Source organism: Notechis scutatus, chromosome 5 (assembly GCF_049901735.1).
Source record: "Notechis scutatus isolate UNSWTSFEM ecotype Mainland chromosome 5, rNotScu1.2, whole genome shotgun sequence".
NCBI classification, from domain to species: Eukaryota; Metazoa; Chordata; class Lepidosauria; order Squamata; family Elapidae; genus Notechis; species Notechis scutatus.
The window spans coordinates 53,601,740-53,620,778 of record NC_142013.1 but is presented as its reverse complement, the minus strand read 5'-3'; the positions used below and the strand labels follow the sequence as shown (position 1 = coordinate 53,620,778).

General features: G+C 41.1%; 2 protein-coding genes across 15 annotated transcripts in view; both read right to left on the bottom strand.

The window, feature by feature from the left end:
- The window catches only part of DYRK1A (dual specificity tyrosine phosphorylation regulated kinase 1A), a 139,543-nt gene that overhangs the window by 72,489 nt on the left and 48,015 nt on the right, over positions 1–19,039 (bottom strand). For all 14 annotated transcript variants that reach the window (XM_087966773.1, XM_087966775.1, XM_087966774.1 and 11 more), the window contains exon 2: positions 8,811–8,880. Coding sequence is in view for 1 of the 14 variants with exons in the window: in XM_026664234.2 (XP_026520019.1) it covers positions 8,811–8,820 (10 nt within the window). In the remaining 13 variants the exon portion in view is untranslated. The remainder of the gene's footprint in view (positions 1–8,810; positions 8,881–19,039) is intronic.
- On the bottom strand, positions 15,750–17,606 carry LOC148130480 (uncharacterized). Its single transcript, XM_087967531.1, is given in 4 exon segments — positions 15,750–16,043; positions 16,772–17,034; positions 17,037–17,183; positions 17,186–17,606. Coding segments are annotated over 4 exon segments (1,125 nt in total).

Below are 19,039 nucleotides of genomic sequence, written 5' to 3'. Positions count from 1 at the left end.
TGCTCTAATAAGCCATTGTTATTATTTTCTTCTATTGTTTTAATATTCTATTGTTGCTTCAATATTCACTATTCCTACAAACACATTCATAGTACTCATGTGATGGTATATTTCTATTCTTTCAAGTTGTTTCTCAAAAAACTTTCCATTGTAATATCGAAATAATTTAATTACAGAAGAAAGCAATCAACTGTGTGACAGTGAACATTCTGGGCACTCCACTAGGCTGAACATAAACTGTATGAACATAAAGACATAATATTTTTTGCTCAGTTCAATGTGGGAGTCTCTCTGAAGAAGCTACTAGCGCAACTAGTGATATGAGATTATGTATGCTGGAACATCAACCAGAAGTCATTCCATCAGTAATTCTGTAATTATGCTCAATGTAATTCACATATTATATGCAACAAAGTTAAATTAGAAATTAATTTCATTATATTATTTGTAAATATTTTGACATGGCAACTCAATAGCAAAACCTAATCTTTTTATTTTTTAAAAAGATTGAAAACTTTTAATATAGTAATGCAATATCTAAAAAGCTGTGAGTTTATATGTAAGACGGATAATTAAATTAAAACTCTGAAAATCACCAATGTGATTGTGATTAGTGTGCAATTCAAGTTTCTTTTTATAGTATCAAGGAAAAATGTTTGCAAAAATTGTTGCAGCAAATTTAATGCCCACATCATTGTGATAATCTCAATATAAATATGCCATAAACAGATGTGACACATAAAAAAGCAGTGAGACGGAATAAACATTAGAAAATTAGCTAAGACTTAACCAAGCAGTATAACCAAAAAAGAGCAAACCTTCAAATCAGAGAAATTACCCACTATATGCCCTATAAAAATTACACTGATAAAAATGTATTTTCCTGCAATAATTCATATTGTACAAGAAGATTTCAAGCATTATAATCAAAGAACTGGGCTTTGTATATCATCCACAAGCTATTAAACTGGAAAATAATTAGTTTAGTGGTTAAGATCATTTCAAAATGTATTACCTAGGTGAAAAAGGAGGTTAAGAAATGGATAATACCCTCAAGTTTGTGGAGAAAAAATAATATAGTGATGATAAATTTTAGATCAAGAGTGATGTGTACTTTAAGACCAATGCCTACAAGGGTGCCATTTAAATAACTTAAGATATCTTTAGAAGTTTAGATGGGGGAGTTACTTCCCAATTTTCTATAGAGCTGTCTTTTTTTCCTAGGTTCGTTTAATATGGGGTTTTCATTATTATCTAGTTTTTACCTAATAGGTTTTTAAAAGTATAGAGGTAGTCCTAAACTTACAACCACAATTGAGCCCAAAATTTCTGTTGCTAAGTGAGTTTGACCTAATTTTACAACTTTTATTGCCACAGTTAAGTGAATCACCGCAGTTGTTAAGCTAGTAAGTTAGTCTTAAGTTAGTAAAAACTGCAGTGGGACAGTGCTTAGAATGCAGTACTGCAGGCTACTTCTGCTGACTTGACAGTTGCCTTTGACAGTTCGAATCTCATAAGGCTCAGGATTGACTCAGCCTTCCATGGTCAGTAAAATGAGGATCCAAATTGTTGGGGCAATATGATGACTCTGTAAACTGCTTAGAGAGGGTTATAAAGCACTAATGCAGAGATATATAAGTGCCTTTAAGTGCTATCGCTAATAACAAAGTTGTTATGTGAATCTCGCTTCCTGACTGACTTTGCTTTTTAGAAGATTGCAAAAAATGATCACATAACCCTAGGACACTGCAGCCATCATAAATGCATGCATTCAAATTTTGACCATCTGACTGACTAATTTAACCAACTCAGATGCTGGAACGGTCTTAAAAGTGGGAAATAGTCATATCCACAGAGAAGGGCAGCTGTTGAACAATATATTCCTCTTCCGCTAAGGGAGAAGTACTGCAGCTGTACCACAACAAGGCATATAAGCACGGCAGGTGGGGACTGCTATTTAAAATCAATATAGACTTTTCAGAGAGATTTCACACCTATGCCCCAATTGTAAGGATTATATTTCCTCTTATCAGGTCTGTCGTGGAGCAAAAGTAATCCTTGGTAAGACAGTTGCATCTGGAGATCCCATTACAGCCTTGGGACTCTGTTTCTCTAAACCAGGAGTGCTAAACTCAAGGCGCGGGGAGCGGATTTGACCCGCTGGGAGCTTAGATCTGGCCCACGGGACCACCCTGGAAACAGTGAAGGACCAGACACAGTGCCTCTGCCAGTGAAAAGTGAGCTTGGGAGGGCCACGTTTTCACTGGCAGAAGGCTGCAAGAGGCCATTGCAGCCAAAAACAGATCAGGAGCCCGTTTTCCCTAGCAGAGGGTTGCAGGAGGCAGCCAAAAATGGAGCTCAGGAGTCTGTTTTTGCTGGCAGAGCACTCAGGCCACCACAGGCACCCGCAACACAAGTGATGTCGAGCTGGCCATGCCTACCCTGGCCACACCCACCCTGCCCCCCCAAGGTCAAACACAACCCTGATGCGGCCCTCAGCGGAATCGAGTTTGACACTCCTGCTCTAGACCGGGGTGTCAAACTCAATGCCTGAGAGCTGGATCCAGCCCATAGGGTGCTTAGATCTGGTCCGTGAGGCTGCCCTGGAAACACGAAGGACTGGCCCATGGTGCCTCAAAAATGGAGCTCAGAAGGACCGTGCGTGGCCCCCCTGAGCTCCATTTTTGGCTGCGATGGCCTCCTGCAACCCTTTGCCAACAAAAATGGAGCTCAGGAGAGCCACATGAGGCCTTTCTGAGCTCCATTTTTGCTGGCAGAAGCACCGGTCCTTCACGTTTCCAGGGCAGCCCCGCAATCCTGAAGCAGCCCTCAATGAAATTGAGTTTGACACCCCTGCTTTAGACTTTCACTCAGTATGAAAGATTTACTGGTAGTAGTGACTTTATTTACCAAATTACATGTAGTCCTAGAGAAACAATGAACCATTTTATGACTGTTCAAAGTCATGACCAACACCCCAAAACTACATACAACCCTGTTTCAAAGTTACATCAGCAGCAGTGCCTTACAAAAGACCATTGAGATGCTGCAGCACTCCCACCTCTCTTCATCCATCCTACCTTGATGGAACGCCGCAGCATTTCGGCCTTCTCTCCAGGCTTCCTGGAAGCATCCACCATTTTCAACTCTCCAACAATTTATTGAGGAAATGGCAGCTGTTTTCAGACCTTTCTGCCCTATCAGCTGGCCACTGATCAGCTGGCCGGAGGTTGCAAGTCTCTCCTGCCTCCTGAGAGGCTTTAGGAAGCCAACCCCTGTATGCAAAGATGGCAGTTTCAGGATATTCCCTGGGAAGGGAATATCTTGTGCTTGTCTCTGGTCTCCATTAACAATGGTTCCAGAGACTCCCCGAAGAGCCTCTCCTCTTTAAAGGGGGCTGAAGATAGCTTCCATTTATTTTTAGAGTCCATTTGCCAATTGCATAGCCAAAGAAGCTTACAAGCCGTCACCGAAGAGGCAATGGCCTGAGAAGAGAATTTGGCTGCAGTAAGCGTGGCATCTGCAGTCAATTCTACTGCCATTTTGATCTTATTAAGATCCTGATAGACTCTAATGTCTTCAGGGGGAATCCTTCCCTGCAATTGCTTAAGCTAATGTAGTGAGGCCCAGGTAAAAAAAGATGCCATCGTGGAGGTCCTAATGGCCCAGGCCATCTCCTCCTTCTCCTCCTCCACCTTCAGTATGCCCTCAGCGTCGGGTAGTGTGACAGATGAGGATGTCAGTGCAGCTACTGGGCATTCACCTTCAGCACGTCAATAACATCCAACAGCTCTTGATCCACATTAAATAGTGTTGTTTCCGATCCACTGGGACAGGTGTACACCCGTAGTGAAACCCACTGCCGTTTGATTATTGTCCATGAACATCTGGGGCACCGGAACAGCGTCCACCTCCAATGTCTTTTCTGTAAAAATATAATCCTCTTGGTCTTCTCCCTCTGGAGGGGGGTCCCGGGTGACTGGGTCCTTCTTCAGGTGGGTCGTGTTCTTTACTTTAATAAGCAGAGGCTTAAACAGGCTGGCTTGAAAGTGGGGGTGCCCGATGACTCCACCTCATTTTCCGAAAAGTCCCTTTAAGTTTCCCCTATAAGTTCTATCTCCAACACAGAAGACTGCCTCCACACAGAGGGTACTGGCGAATAAGATCTTTGGTAGACCATCGGCTCCCCCGAGGGTTGCCAATGCCCTTGAGGTATGGTCCTCAAGGCATCTCATGTTGAATACTAACACTGGTGGTTTAATTCTGATGACTTGTGAAATCCAGGCTCTCATAAAGGCGTGCATCTCCTGACTCTGAGGCTCTCCTCTGGGCTTAGCCCTGCTGCAGTGTGAGTGAAAGTTGCCTCTGGTTCAGTTCTTAACCCTACTAGAAGATTTCCTTCACAGTTCAGCTGCCACAAGCCTCTCTGAATGGTCAGAAATTTAAACCCCAGCTTCTGAAGTAATATGTGGGTCTTCCTGTAAATTTTGTTCATTAGAACCACTTGGTGACCAGGCCCTTAGATGCTGGCTATTATCAGCAAACTGCTCCTGTTGTAGTGCTTCCTGAGGGATTTAGCACAAATTAGGGCTGCTGTCAGCCATCTTGGAGCTCTTCAGAACCTTGTTAAATTCTTTATCCAAGGCTCTCTGCCTTCATGTGGCCTGCTTCTCCTCTGACCTGGAAGGTCTTCTTGGAGCCAGGGCTCTGGCCCTAATTCTGGCTGCAACCTCCAGACCAGCTGACCTGGGCTTGGCTGAGCCTTTGACAGCTCTATCTGTAGGCTGCTGAGTGCTGTCATCTCCTGATTAGATTCCCTGGCAGCCATTTTGTGCATGCCAAAATCAACTGTCAGAGAAATAAAAGAAATAAAAATAAAATGCTCTCTGAATAAAAGGAAAAAATAAAGCCTTAGGCTAGCTGCGATGGCAGAAGCAGCTTTCAACAGCTCCAGGTGGCAAATGCGGCCAAAGAAGCTGGCAATTAGCTCAGTGCAGCTCCTCTAAGCAAGGCAGTTCAAAAGCCCCAGAAAGTAAAACGGACTTTTCACTGCAGATGGATCAGGAACTTGCAACCTTAGAACTGGCTGCACCACAGTTTAATAGGCAGACTTAAGTGACTCGTAGCTGCCGCGGTGCTCTGGGGAACTGTTAAACTGATCTGGATATGAAATCCAGATCAAACTCCCCCAAAAAGGCAAGCCTGGACGACGACAGGACTTGCCAAAAAGCATAGCCACTGTCAAAATGGCAGTCCTAAGCGTTTCACGGCTGCCGTGGCTGTCAAACAAACCTCAGAGTCAGACTGAAGTACCAGACAAAGACTCCAACCCCAGCCCGGACCACAGGGACTCTCAGGGGCACTCTAGGTCCTCAATTCCGTTAAAACCACTAGCACTAGTAAACAATTTAAAAGGAAAAAAATAAAATAACTGTAAAAATAAAAGGTGTGGAAAAAAACCAAAGCGGCTGAGCCGATAAAGTTGGACAGCTGTCAAACCTCTCTCGACAGTTCAACCCTCTAGGAAAATCCAGGGGGTAGAATGATTCTTCCAAAAACTAAATAATTCATACCCCTTTTTGGGTTGTCTCAATGAGCTGAGACCAAGTGAAGAACTGGGGATCGTTACCAGGGGGCATGTTCTCAGAATTCAACTTGGCCTGTAGAGCAACGAGTCTAGACACTATCCAACCTTGATTCTCCTGTCGACTCAATGGAGAATTATGGAATATGAACTTGATGAATTCTCATGGAACCATTCTGTAGCACAGAATGTCATTTAATTTATCTCACTATCAAAAACTCACCAATAAAGATAATCCACAGGTGATGCTACATTCAGGCAAAAATACACTATGCATTACTAATACATTTACTAGGTAGTGTTGATTGAGTTGATGGCAATGCCCAACAAGTTATTTCTTTTATTTTGATTAAGAATTTTTGAAGTTACTCTATAAATCACTTACAACATTTTAGGCACTGTATTGTTTTTTTGTGTATCATCCATGTTTCTAAATCATAACACTGATAAAACATAAGCAATTGATTCAATTATTATCAGATGCCCAGTTTGTTATTTCAACTATTAGAAAACTGAAGACTGGATCAATGAATTTTAAAGTAGAGGAAACTGTTTTGATCAAAAAATTGACCCAAGAAGAAAGAGCTATGCAGAATACATTTAAATCCTTAACATCATATATAAATGTATGCATAATTAGACATATATCTTCCTCATTTCCTTTTGCATTGTTTTAATTCTTCTGTTTTATTTTTTGACACTGGTTTAATTTTAAAAAAATTATAGCAATTCAAAGTAAGTCTACTTTTCTTTTACACATTTAATGGCTTATTATCTCCACTCAAGAATCATCTGAACTGTGAGATGAGCGGCAAATAAATTTGATGAATAAATAAAATCTTAAACCTTTCTCCAAGGAATTTTATGATAGCTTACAATAATCTTGTTCATATATGTATGATTGAAAGCCCCACTTCACCCAATACTATTTTATACTATCAATTAGCATGTATTTGAAGCCAGAAGTTTAATTTTACAGAATCTTCACAGAATGAATATTAGTACAAAAATTATATGAATAATTTTTATAACACAGAATAAATTGATTAACACAGAAAATAACCAACCAACAATGGAAAACCCCCAGCCTATAAGGCTAAACCATCTAGTTTGCAATGTTCTGAATGATATCCCTCCCAAATATTTACCTACTCATATCCATATTCCTATCTTAGCTTATTTTACCAATCCTTTGCCTATGCCCATCTTTTCTCTTCAAAGGAAAATAGTGGGACATATTTGTCATTTTCATTCCACATAGAAAGGATGAATCACAGGTGAAACAGGAGTTGTCTGTTACATCCCATAAAAAGGTATCACATTAGACTGCTCCTGCATACTTTATCCATATTCTATTCCTCCTGCAGAAGAAGTGAGGTCCTAATGAAGAGCCTCAACCAGGACCTGCAGACATGGTTCCCAGTCAGGGAATGCAGACAGCACTTCTTGTTTCCCTATGGCTCTCTCATATAAGAAATATGAGGCACAGTGAAATTATGAAATTAGAAGATGCCACATGTATTATGATCTAATGTTGAGGTTGTATTAGCAACATTAGCATCTCTTTCTATCCTTTATTTTTTCTAGTTATTTGGGGGAAAAGAACAGAATGAAAAACAAAAATACTACAAATATAGTGCATTTCATTTTTCTCATTTTCCACTGTTTTACTATAAGGAATTTTGACCATAAAACATGATACTGCAGAACGTATTTTAAATATTAATCATGTTGCAAAAGTTAATAGCAAATTTAAAAAATGAAACTGAATTACAACTAACATACATGTAATTTAACATGTAACTCTTATGATTCCTCTCTTAAATTAAAGTCATGCATTACACTAACCAAGATCTCTAGTTTATCACAGTCAGGATTTTCAATCTTTATTGAGAAAGTTAAAATTAATTTTAATAGAAAATATGCCAGACTGCAGAATTGTTAACTACTTTGTAATGCTTTGGTGTGATTTGGGGGGGATATTTATTAACAGAGCAAGAATAAAAGCAAGCACTATTTGTCAGAACTTTTATATAGCCATAGCTAAAAATAGTATATAATTCACAAGCAGATTTATTACTAAATACATGTTTCTTATTTTCAAAATGTCAGAGTTGCCATTTTAATATATTTTTATCAATGACATACCACTTTAGTTACTTTAAATATCTTGGAGATAAGTATTTTTAAAAAGCTTTTAGTTAATCTACAAACATATACAATAGAATATATACTAGCGTTGTTAAGTAAAGAGAAAGAATTACTGCAGCCTGCAGCCAACAAATGGAATATTACTTATTAAATGCTTATGTAACTATTAAATGATAATAGACCACATCCAATGAACTAAATCTGCATTTGTAGAGAGTTGGGGCTTTCAGAACTGGTATATTATGCTTACAGTCCAGAATGGAATAGTTTATCTCTATACCTTTGATCTGGGACATGAATAAATTCAGACCATTATTTTCTTAAATAGCTCATATTTCAAAAAACTTTCATGAAATCTCTTCTTGTATGATTTCAATCACTATTTTTAATAATTATCTTCTATTTAATTTTGGAGTCTCACCATAACCAGATACCTTTGAAAGTGTCATGGGTGTGACATTGCTATGTTCCTTGATAACTAATATGTGGCACATCAACTTCATGTTAAAAACAAGAAGTTCCACCAGATATGCTATATTCTGATCATTAGATTTTTAAAAGATTCAAACAAACCAGACAAACGTTAAAGTATGGCAACAAGTATGATCAAGGAACTGAAATTTAAATCTTACATGGAGAAACTGAAGAAATTAGATATGCGTTTGACCTCACATAGGAAAAGATCAATACTTGTTTTACCTTCTAGAGGGTATGACAGAGAATAATGGTTTTAAATTACAAGTAGCCAGATTGGAGATGAATGGTTTTTTTAAATAAATGCTCATAGTAATAACAATTTGACAATAGAACTAAATTACCAAGAAAGGTAATGAATTCTCCTTTCCTGGATATCTGCACAAACACTGATAAAAATGTTTTAACTTAAATTTCTATATTGAGCAATATACTGAATTCAATGTCTGCTTCCAACTGATTCCGTAAGTACATAAAACTATTCAAAGGATAACAATTATCACAGAAAAATAGCTATTTATGAGCTAAAATTAATTAAAAAGCAAAGTATATTGTAAATAATCCCAAAACATTTTTACAGATTTTTGAAATTTAAAGTTACCTGTATGCATCGTCTTCTTTCAAATTTCATACCATCCTGTAGGGTGGGGGGAAGAGGCCAGCAGCAAACCCTTTAACATAAAGAATAATTAGTCAGATGACATCAAGAGAATCCTTTAACAGGCTATGATCCTGCCGTTAACAAGTCATGCCAGTACTAGTTATTACTATGAATAAAAGCAGATGTCCAAGGTCTCAGGAAGAAGACTTTCATACATCTGTGTATCACACTGAATTATGCAAAAGATTCTTCTCCATATTATTAATTTGAAAATTCATGGTCTCCATATGGGGAAACACAAGCTATTCCTCAAAGTTATTAAAACATACTAAGTAACCAGGGAAAGTTTGGCAAAGCATTACTTACATGTACAATAAAATTCAGAATGACATCATGTGACATTCAATAATATTTACAAAATATTTTTAATTTAAAAATATTTTTAAATGGACCTCAATCCCTAGTTTCCTTCTTCTAATGTATTATTATTCCATCCAGTTTTAATGCCTATTATGCATGTTTTCATACCATAGTCTGACTCTCAAAGTTATTATTTTTAAATGGGAATATATTCTTTTAGACAAAAATCTTGCTTGGATGTTATCTTTCAAACTCATCTTGATCATACTTCAACTAATAACATAGGCAGCAGACATACTAAAGTAATTGTGAAATGCTTTTTTCTTTTTTAGAAGAAAATTCTTTTATAAGAATTATGGAATTTAGTATTACTAACAATCAGGCCACAAAATTCTGGCTGTTGCAGCACCACAACTTGCAATTTGGCTACATGGTATTAGAAATAAGAATAAATAAAATGTAGATGAAGAGAATAGTTAAGAAGACAGTTGTTCTATATACATTTGCTATCTTGATGTAATCCTGCTGAAAATATATTTTCTAACTCATTGTTAAACATGTACCTACGATCAATTACACCCTTCTGTATCAAGTAATGCCACCCCATTTCCTCCAGGAATTGGTACGTAACAAAAGACCAAAGTGATCAATTAGGAGGACAATAGAAGATAATAAAAGATAAACATTACCATAACTTTCTTGATCAGTTGAAGTTAGATTTTGTTTTTCAAAGCATCTGCTTAAGTTATAACCAGAGACTTTTACTTTGCATAGGTAAATATATTAAAGATGCATATAATCATTATGTTGTTCTAAGATGACTGGAGAGATGTGCTGAATGTAACAGTGTGGTGTTAGAAAATAGATATTTCTTTGTTCTCAGGCTGTTAGAAAGAGGCCCTGCTGAATGGACATTCCTTAATGCCATGTAAGATAAGAAAAAGCCATGTTGGCAAAATATGTGATGGGTGGTCATTGGGAGGTGTTGAAGGAGATGATGTTGTCTCCATAAGGCGTTTCGGATTAGCTGTGTTCGGTCACTGGGTTGGATGTAGGAGGGGCATGGGGGGCGTCGGGATAGAAAAACTATAAAATGTAATGTTCTGAAATCACCAGGTGTGGTTCTTGGCTAAAACTTCATGTTGAGGTCAGGTAAGATCCTACTGCTCTTTGCAAACAGCTTTTTCCTTTTTCATGCTTTAATTTAAGCTTACAAATAAAACCTCTGTTTTCACCAATCCAACTTCTTGTTATCTGGAGTCATTTCCAACTATTGGTGGAGAATGCGGGCAACTGCTCTCTTCTGATGCCCTGGATGGCAGAGTCGGGTGAGGAAGGCATACCCCGCTGATTTCAATGGTCCACAGTCAGCTCTGCTGTTCAGGAGCATGGAACGAGACACAGATCCGTGTTTAAAATAGAGGTCGGTTGAAAACAGAAAGGGGACCAGGTTTATGGGATTGCCGGAAACCACTGGGCAACTCTGCGCGCAGACCTAGGGGTAAGTACTTCTGGTCAAGTAAGAACACACTCACTAGGAAATTTGGGGTTGGGTAGGACTGTGAGAACCTGAGACTTGTGTGAGAGGTGTATGGATGAGAAGACCCTAGCAGTCCTTGGGTTGTATTGAAGATCAAATAAAGGTCTCTCTATAGGTCTTGATCTTTAAAAAGTTAGCATTTGCTGGGAGATTCAGGTAGAAAGAGAAGAGTTTGGAATTTTAAAAAGCTAGCGCTTGATGGGAGATTCAAGCTCTCCAGGGCAGAGACAGACCTTTAGTGGCAGTAAGGGGTGTCTTTTGCTCTGGCCAGGTGCCAACTTGTGTATGTACGAAGGTCTCACTGGAACAAGTTGGTAAGGATTGCTCCAGTCTGGTAACCAACCATGAGCATGGGTCTCAAGGGAAATGTGTGAAGATGATTCAGAAAAATCCAAAATTAAAAATTGATCCTTCAAGTCCCCTAGGGCAATTGCTTGAAGGATGGGGAAAACCACCCTATAGAAAATTAATTACTAAATTGGGTATAAATAAAGAAGATATGGTAAATTTGTGTTGTTTTGTTTGGTGGGAGGATGAAAATTTAAGTTGGCCCCTTTTAGGAACAAATGATTATTTTGTTTGTAATAATTTGTATGAATATGTAAAGGATAAAGAGTGTAAGATACTAGAAAATGAAATAGATTATACTGATTTGGAACCCAGACAAATGGCCCCAAGAAGAGCCAAATTATTTATGGTAAATCAGAAGGAGGAAGACACGGGAAGTAGGAGGTATTTACCCCCTCCTTATAACTGAAACACTGTCCCTGCAGCACCACCAATGCCTTGTTATCTGGAGTCATTTCCAACATTGACAACCAGCTCACCTGACAGTTGCAGCATCTCACAATCACATGAATGTCATTTGAGATCTCCCTATGACTTCTCAGAAGCAAAATCAACAGAGAAGCTGGCAGGGAAGGTTGCAAGTCACTCTGATAAGTCCTTCTGGCTTTCCTGCACTAGTGTTGTGTCATCCACTCCTAAGCCTTTCTCATATGTTCCACACCTCAAAATTTTCTACATTTGCTGCACTGCAATACTCCACTTCCCACCCACCCACATCCTTGAATATTGGATTTAAAAATGGTAACCAGTATTGCTGGGATTGTTGTCGCTAAGTAATGCAATCATGTGAAGTCATGCTTTATGACTGCCTCACTTAGTGACAATTAAGCCTGTCCCCGATTGCTGTGATAACCTAAGGACTACATATAATACCTTCAGAGTCAGCATATTGCTAGAATTTTTCTCCATAATTTCACACATATTATAGACAAGGATTTTTATACTAATATAAACTAAAAGCAATCTAAACATCAGCAATCCATATAATTTTAGTTTTAACTTGTTATTTTAATGAATTATCACAATTCACTTAAAAGTTATATTCCCAATTCCACTAAGATTTTAACTAAAAACCAAATGTTATTTTTTTTTGTCATTTCAGATGTTACACATTAACTTTCAGTAACTAAGATATATTAAATACTACAAGCATAAAGCTTTCAGACAGTTTAAATATTATGGAATAAACATAGAAATGAAGTAAAAATACAATTTAAAGCTTCTCATACATTCAGTGAGTAAGACCCTATGACAGTGATGGAAAACCTTTTGGGCCCCGAGTGCCCAAAGTGCACACATACCCAAAATGCAAGGTGCCCCCCCATGCCCCCACGCATGTGCATATGGCCCTCCATGCATGCGCACACACACCCTGCATGTGCCCCACCTGTGCATGTGTTCCCGCCCCCACACATGCGTGGCAGAGACCTGAAGGCCAGCTGGTTGGTGGGAGGCGCAGGTGCATGCACGGTGGAGCTGAGTTGGGGCAATGCCACATGTGCCCACAGAGAGGGCTCTGCGTGCCACCTGTGCCATCCATGCCATAGGTTCGCCATCACGGCCCTATGACAATGAGACATTAACAACATATATAACAATAGCACTTAAGACTTATATACCACTTTATAGTGCTTTACCGTCCTAAGAGATTTACAAAATTAGCATATTGCCCCCAACAATTTGGATCCTCACTTTATAACCGTGGAAGGATGGGAGACTGAGCGAGTCTTGAGCTGGTGAGGATCGAACCCCTGGCAGTCAGCAGATTTAGCCTGCAATAATGCATTCTAATCACTGCATCACCATGGCTCTTATATGGCACTTTTACTTATTAAGTAGATTGATTTTAGTTCTGCCCCACCAAAAACACAATTTATCAAACCATTTTCACATAGTTAAAAAAAAAAAATCTACATGCGACATTATAGAAAGGGGACAAAAAGACATTTTTTTCTTCTGCTTCTGAAATTAACTGCTCAAAATTTGGGGGGCATGGAATAATCATTTGGGGATTACTTTTAACAGTAATAACTCCCTTTTTACGGCCCTGTAGTTCCTTAATTCAGGACAGAAGTGGACGACTGGATGGAGCTGAGCATTTATTGACTGGATGGCCTTCCTTATGAATTGAACTCTCAACCTTTCAAGGCGAACATCTTCAACACTAGGCCACCACACCACTTGTTTTTAACATTAATGTAGGCTAAAAATGTTATAAATGAATCAAAACAACCATTATTCAATATAAAATATATACAGTAAAGTGTAAGACTACAGCATTCTTCAATTATTTAAAAAACAATGAGTCAATCTTTCAGAACTAAGTATCTGAAAACGTTTTAAAATTCCTTTGTCCCTAAACACTGCCCATGCATATTAGTTGGAGTTTTAATTCAAAAACTGCAAGGTGTAAGGTTGGAGGCCCTTAGAATATGATTGTTCACAGGTTTGAACAAAATATATTAATATAAGCAATCCTTGGTTTAAAATTAATCCTTAACAGCATCCTTAATGCTTACTAATAGCATTCTGTTTATAGATGCTATTTTACAAAGTGGCAAATAAACCTATGGTTTGAAAGTGACTTAATGAATATTAATCACAGTTAAGACTGAGACAGCATACTATACTTAATCTAATATAAAAACTTCCAATGTTCTCCTCGTAGTCACATCAGAGGAAAGAAGATGGAAAAAAGTCACATCAGAGGAAAAAAGCCTAAGGCTCACCTGCATAATTCTGAACTATAATTTAGCAGTCCAACAAAATAATCATCAGCAATTTTTGTATACAAGAAATCAGTCATGTTGCCTTAGAATTCTAAAACATGCAGTCCCAGTAATTCAGAAATATGCCAGGCTCAGGAAGCCTGCAACAAAATCTGAAAATACATTTCACAACCTGTATCTGTATGTAGAAAAGACCTGGGAGACAAAGCAAAGAGTAGTTGCTAAAGGAATGGTCAGGTAAGAGACAATATAGCCTGTAGCTTCATAGTGGACAAAATAAGATGCTCAGAGGGCATCCTGCCTAAGTTCTTGGACTGTAAAAGTGGCAATGGGAGAACTGTAACTTTCAGGCTTGTAAGATTCTGTTAACACAGCTTACAATAAAGTAGCACAATCTCATCTGGTCATATTCCTTGCCTGGTCTACCTGGTAAGTCTGACAAAATCCCAGGAACATTCAAGAGATGCAGCATAAATTATATTGTTGAATGGAGTTTGCAAAAGTAAGGCAAACTTAAATAAAACACTGAAACTGTGGGTGCATGTATGTGTTCTTTAAAAGGGTTGTTGGTTTCACCTGACACGATCTTTCTATTTGGGTGCAGATAGCATTCAGGATTGGGTGATCAGTCTCCGCTGCTGATTGGACTGAGTCCGTCAAAACTCTGAGGATACTCCCTCTGTTGTTAGGGTCCTCCCAGAAATTGGCAAAGGAATAGTGACAGACTGACATGTTCTCCTATAATCAGAACATATACCATTAGATTCAGATCGTACCAATAATGGGTGGGACTGAATGCTATCTCCACGCAAAGAGAAAGGTCATATCAGGTGAAACCAATGACCCTTCTCCATTGTAGTGGAGATAGCATTCAGGATTGGGACATACCAAAGCAAGCTGTCCTATGGGTGGGCCTAGTGCAGTCCGAATCCCTTATACAGGATGGACCTTTTGCAGAACTCTCCGTCCAAAAGCTGCCTCAGCAGAAGCAAAAGAGTCCAGCTTATAGTGTCTAATGAACATAGAAGGTGAGGCCCAGGTAGCTTCCCTGCAAACCTCCTCCAAAGAGGCCTGGGTGGCCCACGCTGTTGATGTGGCTGCACTCCTTGTTGAGTGCACTGTTATCCTTGGAGGAACTGCAATTCCTTGGGATTGGCAGGCTTTGAATATGCATAGTCTTATCCATCTCCCCACAGCCGTTGGAATCACCTTGCAGCCCATGGTAGAAGGTTGAAAGGAAATAAAAAGGGATTCAGACCTCCTGAAGGACGATGTTCTCTTAATGTAAATCCTCAAAGCCCTCCGAACGTCCAGAGTATGCCATCTTCTTTCTAACGCATGCACAGGATGCAGACAAAAGTCAGGTAAGATTAATTCCTGGACTCTGTAGTTCACCTTTGGCATGAATGGTCTAGTCTTAACACCACTCGGTTGGTTTGAAACACACAAAGGTCTTTCCTGACAGACAAGGCTGCCAAGTTCAAAATCCTTCTGGCAGAGGTAATCGGTACTGGAAAGGCCACCTTACAAGACAAACACTGCAATGGAATGGACCTCAGTGCTTCAAATGCGGCCTCAGTCAGTGACTGCAGTACTTCAGAGTGGTCCCATGTCGGATATCGATGAACCACTGGAGGCTTCAGGTTTGTAGCACCCTTCAGAAACCTGTGGACTATGGGATGTCTAGACAAAGATTCCACTCCCCCCAAGGATAAAACACAGGACAAGGCTGCAACCTGCCTCCGCAGACTGTTAGGTGAAAGTCCCTTGTCTAGGCCCTCTTGGAGGAAGTCCAACACCTGGGCAATTGAGGCCCCAGAAGGGTTAATGTCATATTTACACCACCATTTGCTGAAAGCCTTCCAGGTTGCATTGTAGATACGGTTGGTGGAGGGTCTGCTGGAGGCCTGGATCGTTCTTATTACTCTGGAGGAATAATTGTCCTGTATCAGAGATCCCTGCTCAATCTCTAGGCGGCCAGCTGAAGCCACTGGAGCTCTGGATGCAGTACTGGCCCCTGGCTGAGCGACACTGTCCTCCGGTATCCTCCAAGGTCTGGAGATGGAGAGGTTTACTAAATCCGCAACCCATGGCCGCCTGGGCCAGTGAGGGGCTACAAGGATAAGCACTGCTCTTTCCGCCAACATTTTCTGGATGACCCTCGGGATCAGGGGCAGAGGAGGAAGGGCATACAGGAACTCCCATGGACAAGGGCTGCGTAAAGCATTCGTTCCCTCCGCCCCCGGAACCGCAAACCTAGAATAGAACCGTGGGAGTTGCGTGCTGTCCTAGGAACCGAAGAGATGCACTGCTGGCCTTCCGAAGTGCTCCAACAGCTCCTGAAACAGATCAGGGTGAAAACACCACTCTGCATGGTCAATGGTGGCTCTGCTAAGCCAGCCAGCCTCAACATTGGCCACACCTGCAATGTGCTCAGCTCTGAGCAATACCTGGTGTGTCTCTGCCCATAAGCAGAGTTGTTCTGCCTCTAGCATCAGGGGCCATGAATAAGTCCCTCCTTGGCAGTTAATGTGTGCGTTGGTTGACACATTGTCCATCAAGACCAGAAGGTCCTTATCTGAGACATCCTCTTCTAAGTTTCTCAGGGCCAGATGGACCACCCAAAGCTCTAGCCAATTAATGTTATGGTCCAAATCTGCCTGGGACCATTGGCCCTGGACCACCCTGAATTGAATATGGGCTCCCCAGTCATAAAGACTGGCATCCGTGGTTAGCACTAACCTGTCAGGTTCTTGAATAAGAGTCCCATAGAAAGCGCTTCAGATGACTACCATTGTAAAGATTTAAGGACCAACGGAGTAATCTGACCTGCAAGAGGGAACAACTCCTACTTGTCTTCTCATAAGGGAGAAGAAACCATTGGAGTGCCCTGGCATGAGGTCTAGCACAATATTAATACAAGATATCATTTTCCCCAGGAGTTTGAAAAGTGTAGCTAGAGAAACCCTAGATCTCGACTTTACCTGTTCCATTAACTCCCTGATACTTTCCTGATGTTCTTGGGACAGGAATACCTTGAAGGAAAGGGTATCAATTATCGCTCCCATATGTAGCAATGTATTGGTGGGAGTGAAGTGGCTTTTGGCCTCGTTGACAGAGAAGCCATGCTCTTGGAGCACCTGAATGGCGATTTCCAAATCCTCAGTTGCCCTGGATGGGGAAGATGACTGGACCAGTATGTCATCGAGATAACACTGGACTCTAACTGGGATAGCCCTAAGGTGGGTGCCAGGGCTGCCAAAATTTTAGTAAATGACCTGGGGGCTGATGAAAGTCCAAAGGGCAATGCCCTGTATTGGTAATGCCTCCCATTGTAGCAGAACCTGAGGAATTGTCGATGGGAAGGGATAAGAGGGACATGGAGGTAGGCCTCATTAAATCAATGGAGATAAGGAAGTCCCCCTCCCTAATTCCCTCCAGGATGGACTGGAGTGAATGCATCTTGAACCACCTGTATTTCACCCGGTGGTGAAGACTCTTCAAATCTAGAATTGCTCTCCATCCCTCCAAGACGTTGGGGATTACAAAAATGGAATAAAATCCCATTGCTTGTTGACCCTGGGGCACCGGCTGAATAGCCTGGATTTCCAGCTGGTGCTGAATAGCTGTTTTCATAAGGGTCTTTCTCTCTGCATTCTGAGAGGCAGGGCAACGAATAAAAAACCTCAGAGGGGTAGAGAGGAACTCTATAGACAGGCCCAAGTGGACCGTCTCCAGGACGCAGCTGTCAGTGGTTACTTCCTCCCAATGTCTGGCAAACAAGGCCAGATGTCCCCCAATGGGAGGGTTGACATCCATTTATCTGGGGCATCGGAAGGGACAACCCACAGCCGCTCAAAAGGGCCACTTACTGGTAAAAGGGTGATTTCTACCTGTCCTGTCCTGGTTTTGTTCCTGCCTGGGGACGAAAGGCCTCTGGGGCCTAGGGAATCCCTCTCCTGCTTCATGGGACCTATAGTAGGAACGTCTGACATAGGGTGTTGATCTGAATTCCCCCTTTCTGGACCTGGATGACAAGACCTTCCCTTTGTTCCTTGGAGTCCACCAGGACCTTGTCCAGAGCCTCATGAAATAACTTATTCCCTTTAAAGTGGGCAATGGCCAACCTCCACTTATGCCTGCCATATCAGCCTGCCATTGCTTTAGCCAGAGCAGGCGACAAGAGGTCACAGTTCCCCCTATTGCCCTAGATGCAAATCTGGCTGCACTGAGACTGGCATCATCTGAAAATTCCACTGCTGCCAATAGTTTGTTCACATGTTGGTGAGATCTGACATCGTCCTGTGGAATTCTCTCTTGTAGCTCCTGGAGCTAGATGAGAGAGGCTCTGTTAAAGAAAAATACGGCCGTGGAAGCCTTCACTGCCCATGATGCTGACTGGTGTGTTCTTTGCAACGTTTGCTCAGCCATCTTGTCCTCAGCTTTCAGCAAGTCCTCAGGCTCCCCAGGGATGTCAGTGGTGGCTTGCAGGTTTGCAACTGGGGCATCGACAGCGGGCACTTCTAGGGCTTTGGAGAGATCACCTCCCATGTTAAAGTTTCTTGTCCAGGGAGGAAGGGCTTGGACCTGACCCGAGGGACGACCACTGCCTTTGGATGACTGTGATGAACATCCTTGGCGCAGGGATGACATCTGCTGTGACTGTTTTTTCTGAAAACAATGGGTCATTGGGGTCCTCAGAAGGATGTGCAGGCTCTGGTGGTTCAGGAACCAAGCCTCGCCCTGTGGTCTTTTTGGCCTTAAAGAGGAGAGACCTAAAGATGGCAGGTTGGAACAGGCCTGGTATAGAGATTTGGTCAGCATAGTTGATGCCTTCATCATCAGAGTAGTTTCTGTCCATCAGTTGCCCACTTTCAGAGACAATAGAGTGGGAGCTTTCAGCAGGAGCATATAAACCTGATTCTGTATGCAGGGAAAGATAATCCTCATGAGACCTGTGTCTCCTACTACGTCTGGATGAAGAAGCTCATACCTCTGAAGGTGAGCCTCTGGTCTGTTTGACAGCTCAAACTCCTTGCCTCTCTGCCTCATTTATCATAGCCTGCATATTAATTTGGAACTCAGGTTCCTGCCCCCTGACTGGTCTAATCCCAGCTGACATGGGCGTAAATGTGGCTGCTGGGGCCATTCTCTAATCAGTAACTGTTGGTTGCTCTGTTCCTGGGCAGACAGACAAGAAATTTCTGATCTCTGAAGCCTCAGTAGATTCCTGCTGTTCTTCAACTCCCCCT